The sequence below is a fragment of the Cydia fagiglandana genome, chromosome 25 (assembly GCF_963556715.1).
Source record: "Cydia fagiglandana chromosome 25, ilCydFagi1.1, whole genome shotgun sequence".
In the NCBI taxonomy this organism is placed as follows: Eukaryota; Metazoa; Arthropoda; class Insecta; order Lepidoptera; family Tortricidae; genus Cydia; species Cydia fagiglandana.
Window position 1 is genome coordinate 8852666 of NC_085956.1, and position 12138 is coordinate 8864803.

General features: G+C 38.3%; 1 protein-coding gene across 1 annotated transcript in view; it reads right to left on the bottom strand.

The window, feature by feature from the left end:
- Positions 1–12138, bottom strand: part of LOC134677090 (LHFPL tetraspan subfamily member 2a protein) — a 28290-nt gene that overhangs the window by 8257 nt on the left and 7895 nt on the right. The window contains exon 3 of the mRNA XM_063535540.1: positions 1776–1886. Within this exon, the coding sequence (XP_063391610.1) occupies positions 1776–1886 (111 nt within the window). The remainder of the gene's footprint in view (positions 1–1775; positions 1887–12138) is intronic.

A 12138-nucleotide genomic window follows, 5' to 3' on the forward strand; every position in this document is an offset into this window, starting at 1 on the left:
TTCGTACCAGTCGCTTGTCATGAAACGTGTCTTTAATATGCGATTGCTGTATGACTTTGAGCATTTATAACACAAAGGTGATCCCCGTCTATTTCCATAATTAAATGGTCAACATCTAGCGTCTCATTTTGAGACTCCATTGGAGATGCAGGTGCTGAGATGTTGGGGTTTGGAGAGCGAAATGCCGACTGAGGTCCGGCCGGGGTGCGATTTTATTATCATAGTTCGCGCGGAGCCATACAACTCCGCATGATACAATTCACTTTGCGACAATCGCGTCGCGAACAATCGCGGAAAAATGTGACAAATCACAATTTTAAAATCGCAGCGATTTTTTTGTCGCATATGCGCGCACTAACATATAAACACATACGTTGCATTTCTGCGACAAAATTATCGCAGGACAAAAAATCGTGGTGCGCGCTTGGCCTTACTCTAAATTATTAATATTATTATAATACATCAAGCATTCGCGAGATGCTCGACTTCGGTATTCAAACACAAAGCAGTAGTACAAGAATCTAACTAAATGCAAAGGCCGAAGGAGCGATTCGAAGATCCGAAGCGTCCGACAGACGCGCGCCTCCCGTAACTTTTCCAAGTATTTTTAAGTACAAGTGTCTAAGTCGCAAGATCCAAAGGCTGAAGTCGCATTGGGCCGAAAGCCCGAAGCATCCAGGAGGTCAGTTCTAAACACAGGTAATTAATACAAGTGTCTAAATGCGAAGGCCGGAAGCCCGAAGCCTGCAAGATGTCAGTGGTTAAACACAGAACTGACAGCCTGGACGCTTCGGGCCTTCGGCCCTACGCGGAGCTCGGGCTTCGGCCTACGCATTTAGATACTTATACTATTGTTCTGTGTTTAAGTACTAACATCCTGGACGCTTCGGGCCTTCGGTCCTATGCGGAGCTCGGCCTTCGGCTTTCGCATTTAGACACTTGTACTATTGCTCTGTGCTAAAGCGATGACATTTTGCTAAAGCTCGGCCTTCGGCCTTCGCACTTAGACACTTTGTACTATTATTCTGTGTGTGTAGTTGAATACGGTATCCTAAAAACAGGCAAACAACCTCTGTAAAATGTAACGATGGTACGGCTACCATCAGTTTGGCATTGACATAAACGCTACCGTGGGCGTGAACGTAATTTACTTTCTATGCATCTCGCTCGTGCTGACATATTAGTGCGAAAGAGATATACCTATAGGAAGTAAATTACGTTCACGATATCGTTTATGTTAATGCCAAACTGATGGTAGCCGTACGGAACACTAAATGCCTCGAGCTATCTCGGGCTTGGCCAAATTATTTATTTGTGAACTGCGTGTGTACGAGTGTTTGTTTATTGTGTGTGTGTGTGTGTGTGTGTGTGTGTGTGTGTGTGTGTGTGTGTGTGTGTGTGTGTGTGTGTGTGTTAGTGTGTAAAAATGCATACTATAATATTTATGATAAGGAAGTATTAGTTCAATGTTATTATTATAAAATGTGGCCGTGTGGCCGGATAGTCGGCGACTAGTCGGTACATCCCTAGTAACATTCCCTATAGGTGTTGTGTCAGGCGTGGCTCATTCCGCGATTTCGTCGCTTTGCTACAGGTAGCTAAAACTCCATCCGTTCGACCCCAATTTTGGGGTTTGTCATAAGCCGCGCGTGGCGCTGTCGCCACCTAGCGGCCATATCGGTGCTGATCGTGACAGACGCGTTTTGTTAGAGAGTGAGTCTTCTGTACCTAGTACTATTATTTATTCTGTGGTTGTGTAAAGAAGTTACGCATACCTCCCAAGGCTTGTGTAGCGCCGGCCAGTGATATAACGCTCTTCTTGAACACGGACTGAACGCAGCACGCCATCACACCGGCGAGCACCGTCGAGAACTGTATCGCTGCACCTGTCATTGACAATAGCAAAGAGAATAGATAGTATAGAGGGCTATTGCTATAGTAAATTTTGTAGCCACGGAACATTTACTGCCATCTATCGACACACGATTAAAACTTAAAATAAAATAAACCCACCCTGATGGCACCCTTCCGCAGGGATCGGATCTGTGGGACTATTTCTGTTAGTTTTAGTTTAGTTTTTATTTAATTGTAAGTTATTTTATAAGGTTAGATTTAGATGTGTTGAAATGTATTTGATTGTGTAACTCTTTATAAATGTAATCTAGTGTGCAAAATAAAATTGAAAATGTATAGATTAATCAAAATATATTTACGGATAAATGATTTTTAATTTTTATAGTTCCGTACTGACCCATGTTGTTTCACTGATATGTGTTAAAATTGTTAAATATCAAACGGTGTCGTCAACGCCATCTAGCCGAGAGCGCCAATAGTAGAAGAGCCGGCCGCAAATTATCTAACCGACTTGATACCACGATGAAATGCACAATGGTTTCCCATAAAAGTGATGCTAAGTCCGAATTCGATAGTCTGCCACGGCGGAACTTGCCGAAAGTACGAAAAAGAAGGCCACTTCCGGTGCGAAAAAAGGGGGCTGATTTAACCCATCTGATACCGAAATAATAGTTATGGCAGCAGTTAGAAATTTACATGTAGACACATAAAAGCGAAGTCTGCCAGTATTTTTTTTGCCGGAAGTGCTTGGCAGACGCTCTCAAAGGTGGCCAACGGGACCCCTAATTTAACCCATCTGATACCACCATGAAACCAATTCCAGTCGGTAGGTATGAACCCTCATGTCAGGAATATATAAGTCTGCCAAGGCTTTTCCTGCCGAAACACCTTGGCAGACGAGATTATGTAAGCAAGGTCGGCATCGGTTACCCTACACTAACCCATCTGATACCACCATGAAACCAATTCCAGTCGGTAGGTACGAACCCCCATTTTAGGAATATATAAGTCTGCCAAGGTTTTTCCTGCCGAAACACCTTGGCAGACGAGATTATAAACAAGATGACCATCGGTTACCGTACACTAACCCATCTGATACCGCCATGAAACCAATTCCAGTCGGTAGGTATGAACCCTCATTTCAAGAATATATAAGTCTGCCAAGGCTTTTCCTGCCGTAACACCATGGCAGACGAGATTATGTAAGCAAGGTCGGCATCGGTTACCCTACACTAACCCATCTGATACCACCATGAAACCAATTCCAGTCGGTAGGTATGAACCCCCATTTTAGAAATATATAAGTCTGCCAAGGTTTTTCCTGCCGAAACACCTTGGCAGACGAGATTATAAGCAAGATGACCATCGGTTACCGTACACTAACCCATCTGATACCACCATGAAACCAATTCTAGTCGGTAGGTATGAAGCCTCATTTCAGGAATTTATAAGTCTGCCAAGGCCTTTCCTGCCGAAACACCTTGACAGACGAGATTATGTAAGCAGCATCCACATACGAGGGATCCGTATTTTGGGATTATACAGATTACGGACATTATTAATAGCTGTAGGCTTATTTATTACTTTATGCTTATACATGTCTGTATATTATTATGTTATTAATAAAATATATTTATAATTTATTAAACCTAAACTTAATACATTGGGAATTCATTACCTGCTTACGGCAGTAGTAGGGATAAGTGGGTGAGTTCTGACTCACTGAGCCAGGCCAACAGTCCCTCCCCCTTTTTTCCCTTGTTGAGGCCCTGCAACCTTGCCTTGAACCCAAACTAATGTCATTGTAGCTCGAATCTAACCTAATCTATTTTTATTGCTTTTAGAATATTTCAATTATCTACTTTTGCAAAGTTAAAGGTTGAAATCTCTATTTCGAAAAATGGAATTTTAATGCGACTTTAACACGTTCACTGCGTTACGGGGGCTTTAAGCCCCGTACGATGTCATCATTCAGTGCGAAGTTAAATTTATTTTAGAAGTTAAAGGGAGAGGGTGCACACATTTTACCACTTTAGAAGTGTCTCTCGCGCAAACTATTCAGTTTAGAAATAAATGATATTAGAAACCTCAATATCATAAGCGATAAGACCGCCTGTTGTTACCTCTATTATTTTTGTTTATGTTATTGTCCATTTATTGTAAACTAAGTGTATGTGAGGCGTGCAATAAAGAGTATTGTATTGTATTGTGTTGTATTGTATTGTATTGTATTGTATCATTTTTGAAAACCTATCCATAGATACCCCACACGTATGGGTTTAATGAAAAAGACATTTTAAGTTTCAGTTCTAAGTATGGGGGACCCCCAAAATTTATTGTTTTTTTTTCTATTTTTGTGTTGAAATCTTAATGCGGTTCACAGAATACATCTACTTACCAAGTTTCAACAGTTCTTATAGTTTCGGGAAAAAGTGGCTGTGACATACGGACGGACAGACAGACAGACATGACGAATCTATAAGGGTTCCGTTTTTTGCCATTTGGCTACGGAACCCTAAAAAGGAGGTATTAATTCGGTTTTTTAATGTTTGATATCTCCGTCATTTCGGGATCGATTTTGAAAATTATTTTTTTATTTGAGTTGTAACTTGTAAGTATATACATACAGATTGGTTCCGTCTTTGTCAAAACCCAGTTCTGATGGTGAGATTTACGAGGAATCGAGGGCACTCTTCAAATCTTGTAAGGGTGGTTCACGTTTGTATGGGAAAAATTCAAACTCTAGCTAGAAGAAGCGGCACCCCCTCATTTTGTTACACTTATTATGTTGACAAAATACGCCAAGTTTGTAATCTTACAATCTTAACTACAAGGGGGTGCTCAAACACTTTGAAATTTTTCAAATTGTATTAAATAAAAAAAAAATAAGTTGCTATTTTTTTGATTTTTATGTAAGTAGTAGTTTTCACATTATTTGAAAGTGTGATTTAAAAGATATTATTTTGAAAGAAAATGTTTTTCTACTTCAAAACTTATACATCACATGTGCAAATAGTGTGAAACCAGATATTTAAATAAAATTCTGAATCATAAATACTCTTTTTGTTGGGTTTCAAACAACATACAAAATTTCAACGTGATTAAGCACCCCCTTGTATAGTTCGTTTTTTTTAGCATTAGAAAGAACCTGCAAGAAGGTAAGCGATCTTAGCATGTCTTTTAATTTAAAAACGCTTTTCAAAATTCAAAAACTATTACTTATGAAAGCAGACGAATATAAATGATCGTACTAGATTAATAATTGTTACATACACTCGCGTGCAAAAGTATTGCATCACTTTGCATTTTTTCAACTGCACCCAATAATTTTGTAAACCGGTTATTTTCCATTAATTATTTTAATGGGATCATGTCCCTTGAAGTTTTAGCTTTACGAACATTTTGCCGATTTGTGAGCGGTTTCGCGTTATCACGCGCACGAGTTGCGCTACCCTTGACCCCTATAAAACGGGGGGTCGGGGAGTGGTTGTTATCAGTCACTTATCAAAAGTTGACCGGTACACATCTCCGCATATTTTCCCGTGAAGAAGACCTGTGAAAAATGGAAACCACTGAAGCTGAAGTCGTCCAGCTCCTGCAAGAGGGGCGTAGCCAACGTTCAGTAGCTGCCACGCTGAATTTAAGTCAATCTACAGTTTGCAGAGTTTACCAGAGGTTCCAACGGACTGGATCCTTTACTTCAAGACCAAGAAGCGGCCGCAAAAAGTGTACATCAGAGAGGGACGACCGCTTCATTGTCACAACATCTTTCCGAGATCGACACCTGACAAGCGTTGCCATCCAGCAGCGTCTGCGTGAGATACGAGGAGTGGCTGCCAGTGAGTGGACAATAAGAAGAAGACTCAAGAAAGCGAACTTGACACCCAGGAGGCCTGCAACAGGGCCCAGATTGCTGGCGCGACACCGTACAGCCCGAAGATAGTTTGCAGAAAATCATATGGACTGGACCATTGAGCAATGGACCCCAGTTCTCTTCTCGGACGAGTGCAGAATATGTTTGAATGGATGTGACCGAAGAGGAAGAGTATACAGAAGGCCAGAAGAACGGTTCGCCCAATGTTGCTTCTCCGAAAGGGTCGCCTATGGCGGTGGATCCGTGATGTTCTGGGGCGGCGTTTCCTACGACGCGCGAACAGAGCTGGTTTTCGTGCCTGGCGGGGGCCGTGGCGGTGGATTGACCGCTGCAAAATACATTACTGACATCCTGGAGGAACATGTTGTTCCTTATGCCGGTATTTTTGATGAGGGGTTCATCCTAATGCAGGATAATGCCCGTGTCATACCGCTAGGGCCACCGCAGCCTACCTTCTGGAAGTGGGCATCGACACCATGGACTGGCCAGCGATGACCTTAACCCCATTGAACACGTGTGGGACTACCTGAAAAGGAGGATTCGGAAGCGGAATCCTGCCCCGGCCAATGTTGAGGCGCTGAAGGGAGCCTTGCTGGAGGAGTGGGACGCTATTCCACAAGATTTCATTAGAAAATTAATTAGGTCTATGAAAAACCGCTTGATTTGTGTGAGGAGGGCTATAGGGGTGGCAACACCAGGTATTAATTTAATAATAATAATTTATTTTGTATTAAATAAATGACTTTTATTCTTAACTTTCCTAAATTTAATTCTCGACCATTATGTCGCTACTTTCAGTTTCTGATTTTTTTTAGTCTTCAGATTTGAAATTTCATTAAATTTAAATTTTCTAATGCGTTAGATTATAAGCTTTCAGTTGATACCAAAATTTTCAGAATCGGCTCTAGAATTACAAAGATATTGGGTGCGGACGAAAAAATGCAAAGTGATGCAATACTTTTGCACGCGAGTGTATTTGCTGTAACTTATTTTCAAAATGTGTTTTTCAATTAAAAGACACATCAAGATTGTTTACCTAATTTCTAATGCTAAAAAAAACGAAGTATAGTTGAGATAAATTAAGAAACTTGGTGTATTTTATCAACATAATAAGTGTAACAAAATAAGGGGGTGCCCCTTAGGAAAAAAAAATGTTTTTTGAACCACCCTAACATATAGTGATACTGGTGTATTTTAAACAAACTAAGCATTTACATTCAGAATTGTGACATTTGATGAAGTGAAACTGCTGATGATGGTCAGAATGGAACTCTTCAACGACGCATAGCTCATGTTTGGGGATTTGTCCTCTTCGTTATGTTTGTTAAGCACGTTAGATTTTTAAGTCATATTATCGTGAAGCTCAAGTTCTGATGATGGGATCCATAAGGAATCGAGGGAACTCCACAAATCTTAATGGCATTGTATAGTGACTCTTGTATTTTCATCAGGCAAACAAGGATTTACATTAAGAACAGTGGCGTTTGATGAAGTGGTATTGCTGATGGTGATCAGAACGGAACTCCTCGACGACTTGTCTTATTCTAATTGATTGTTAAGCAAGTTACCCCACTGGCAAAACAAGCAAGATTTTGAATTCGACTTCTACCTGAACCTGGACCCGGACGCGGACCCGGAATCGAGATCGCGAATTCGGACACGGACCCGTTTTCTATTTGGTTGGTGTAAATGGAGTTGGTGAATTTTTTGAATAATTCGGGCGAAAACTGGAAGGTTAGGTATCATAAAATGTTCATGGAGAGAAATTGTAAGAGATGGTATCATTACCAACAACTGTGGAAAATACTGTTTAGTTACTCTTTATTTAAAAAATAGCAAAATCAAATTGCATGATTTCATTCGTTTTCTCCACTGTACACAGAATAAGTAATGATATTTAGGGCGGGTTGCACCAAACCACCTGCTAACGTAAGCACGGTTCGCTAAATTTTAACGCTGACGTGGGGGTCTTAACGATTGCTAAATAAAATGCGTTGCACCACCTATAAAATAACAGGACGTTAAAATTACTAATCGCTAATCGTATTGCCGTATTATGAACGCATTCCTACCAAAAAATTTATGGTAGAATTTTTATTTTATATAGCTACCCAGTCATAAATGCCAAATTGAGTTGTCAAAATTCTCAAAGAGAAAAGTTTTGTAGGCGCGAACTACACTTTCTTTGCAGATTTAAAATCTAAATATTCAACAATATAAGCCATTCCTGAATATATTTATGGTTATATATTAAAAACACTCTAAAGTGAAATGTCTGACTACGATTGTTGAATGGCCTAGCTAAAATCGGAATCAAACAAGGAGCGACATTGCCCGGTAAGTTATCTTATTAGTTTAATGCTTATAGCTTCCTACTTTCAGTCCTTTCAGTCCCTTCAGAGCCCTAAGCACAAACATGCACAAGTGATTACTTGCGCTAACTACGCTATCTACAACTATGAAGCAAAGACGATAGTTAGGGAAAAAATTCCAATTATATTGTTGACAAAATAATGCATAACTGTTAGTAGCAGGCATTTGAGTTACTTTTGTACTTTAATTTATAACTGCTTGGTCTAAGCATTAGTTGCCAAGCGGACCCCAGGCTCCCATGAGCCGTGGAAAATGCCAGGACAAACGCAAGGAATATGATGACTTATAATAATATCATGTTGCTTTCTTTTCAGGTTAGATTGACACCATATGATATGGAATACAAGATAAAAGTTACACACAAGTGAACGAATTCAAGAAATCAACAAATTATACAATTAAATTAACTGGAAGAAACTTGTTACAAAAAATAAAGTACAATTAGAAATATTATCTGAATTTCAATTTTGACAAGAAATTATATTGCTAGTTACCTTATCTACTTTATTTTCCATTTCACACTATTATCCTTTTTAGGTAAGCAGTTTAGTGACCAATGGAGGTAAAGGGTTACCCGGAGAGTAGATAAACAACTTATTTATTATACAATTATATTTAAGGAGGTACCTACCTATCAGTTATTATATTTTCAGTCATACAGGTAACTTGGTTATTAACTATTTTATTTTCTTCGGGTGTAGATAAATAATTAAAAAGCCAGTATGGAGGGAAAACAAATAAAATTATTCAGACCGAAGGCCTTTTCTTGTGACAAATTCAGGGCTATTTGATACCTATGTTAGGTTTAAATGTTATGTATATAGGGACTTGAGGTAGGTTAATCAGTAGGTACTGTACTGGAACATTATTTCCAATACATGGCTAGGGTTAAATATATTTCAATGTATGACTGGTTGAACACAAATAAAATTCAGGTGACAAGAAGACAAGCCATATTATATTTTATTTGACCCAGATAGTTGTATTAAACTACCTACCCACTTAGAAATGACGACTATGACGGGCAAAGTTGAGAGCCAGAGGACTCGCGGCAGACCACCCGCTAGATGGAGCGCACAAGTTACTACACCGTTGCATCTACATCTGCAGGAAGCCGTACATATGGCGGGTGACAGAAGCCTATGGAAGAGACTGGTCAGCAACATTAGGACATGATGTCACGATCCTCAGCATTGAGGGAACGACTGATGGCGACTGATGATGAGTTCTATTAAAGTTTTATAAATGTTGCTTTGTATGTTTAAAGTCACTGCAAATGTTTTTTGACTATAGTGGAAGAGCCCTACTTACAGAATATACCTACATATTTGAATTTTGTCAATAGATATACTTGTCACATGGAGATAGGGGTATTGTTCCTTTCTGCATCTGACAAGCATATTATAAGTTCCTTTAAAACAACTCAGTTGTTCTCATGTATGTTCCATATTTCCAGAATAATTACTCTAATAAGCTTGGCAGCCAGTATCGCCTTGGCACGGTAATATATATTTTAGATTTTTTTATTACTTAGGAAAGCGGCATCTCTCGGGCGTTTCAAGCATACCAAGGTATCCAGAAATACAGATAACACCTCGGCATGCTTAGATACCTTGGTAAACCTGTAAATTCCAGAGGGATGCCTTGGTATTCACAAGCAGAGCTCGATGTGTAAGGATGCCTCCCTTGGTAATATGCTAGAGCAGCGGTCGGCAACTTGCGGCCCGCGAGCCTCCATGGCTATTTTGTATGTAATATTGACAATCGTCAATGTCTGATAAAGACATAAATATTAACAAAGTGTGGCCCTTGGCTGCTAAAAGGTTGCCGACCGCTGTGCTAAAGTATGCTTTGCCATACTATGTTGATCATGGGTGCGGGATCCTATTAGAAGCAACACAAATTGCACTTGTAGTTGTAATTGCAATTCAAATATAGATAGCTCCAAAAATAACATTATTTTAGTTTAATGCCTACTTGGAAAGTTGTTGTTTCTTAGGGTTATGAATAAGATTATGTTGTAAAAGCAAATAAAACCCAAGTAAGTAGGAGTTGAAGTATTATAATCACTTGCATTACACATTTTTGTCACTTTATTATAACCTATTAGTTATGCCAACTAGTCTGGAATTGTCCCAATACATTTGCTTCACACTTGCCATACTTCTCAAAATACTTGATTTTATATTTCGCATCTTGTTTTATGTACGTTTATATGTAGTTCTAAACATAGTTCACTTCTATAGCGGGTTACGATTTTCAGAGGCAGACTTGTAGATGTTTATAGGTGCCATCTCGCTGTTTTCGAATATCATAGTTCGTCCGTGGTGGATTTGTCCAAAGGATTTATCATTTTTATCTTGATTCCAATAATCAGAAGCCTTTAATTGGTTTTAATGACCATCCTGGCCACAAGTTGTAGTGCCGACATTATATGCCGTGAGTTTCATATGATGGGACGTATTTGTTAACCTGTGATAACGTCAATCTGGTCTTAACTCCAACTTTGAGTCATTTTGCACGCAATTTAAACTTAAAACACGCACATTTCTTTTAAACTATAAATAAATTAATGTATTTATGAAAGACGGATCGTCTCCCAATTATAATGACTTTTAGAGCCATTAATGTCAACTGTCACGTTTTTGCGTTTAGAAACTCCACATTTTATTGTTATTAACATGTTTTTAATAATTTAAATAACATATTTCCTAAAATTATTGAAAAATCAAATATAATTCATGAAATACGGACAAATTCAATAAAGTGCCGCCATTTTTATCATTCGGTAAAATTGTTAACCAGTGGTCTACGACCGGTTAAGGGCAGCGTAACTTTTTAACAGACGTTAGGCGTGGTGCAACCCAAATATGCAGTTAGCGTTCGTTAGCGCCATCTTTAGCCATGATTCGCACATCAAATGGGCATGGTGCAACCCGCCCTTAGACTAGACAAAAAAATTCAAAATCGCTCTCCTTCTTGATGCGACTGGCAAATCATATTACTTTTTGGCAACCGGGTTTTTTAACCTAATTAGACCCCGCTGAATCCGAATTTACCATTTGCTCGATCGAAATCTTGACCGGAAGTGAGATATTTGACATTAAAGGTCCGTTTTTTTCGTTTTTCGTAAATAACTCTTAAACGGTGGTGCATAGCAAAAAATGTTCTATTACATAAGTAATATGCATAAAATTGCCTACAAGAAAGATTCAGTACAATTTTTCGCTAGGATCAATATTAAAAGAGATTTTAACGCGGGAAATTTAATTATAATCACTTCTAAGATCCCGTTTTTTAGGTTTTCGTAAATAACTCATAAACGGTGGCCAATATCAAAAAATGTTATTAGACGTTCATAATCTACACAAAATTTTGAACAAAAAAGATTCAGTACACTTTTTGCAGGGATCAATATTTAAAAAGATAATATAGAGGGAAAGTTAATTATACTAAATTCTAAGGTTCCTTGTTTTTATTTTTTCGTTAATAATTTGAAAAGTATGATTCATAGCAAAAAAAATCTTATACATAAATAATAAACGTAAAATTTCCTACAAGAAACATGCAGAACACTTTTCGCTAGGATCAATATTTAATTAATTAATTAATTATAATCAATTTTAAAGTCCCTTTTTAGTTTTTTGTAAATAACTCGTAAACGGTGTCCCATAGCGAAATAGGTTTTTAAGAATAAATTATCTACATAAAATTTCCTCCAAAAAACATCTAGAACACTTTTCTCTAGGATCAATATTTCAAGGGATATTAAAGGAAGAAAGTTAATTACAATCAGTTCACAGGTCACTTTTTTTTAGTTTTTCGTAAATAACTCGTAAACGGTGGCCCGTTGCAAAACAATATTCTACATAAATATTAAACATAAAATTGTCCACAAAAAAGGTTCTGTACACTTTTTCGCTCCGATCAATATTTAAAGAGGTATTAAAGGGGGTAAGTTAATTATAATCAATTTCCAGGTCTCTATTTTTAGGTTTACGTCTATATAGGTAAAGAACTATTTTATTTTATTTTAT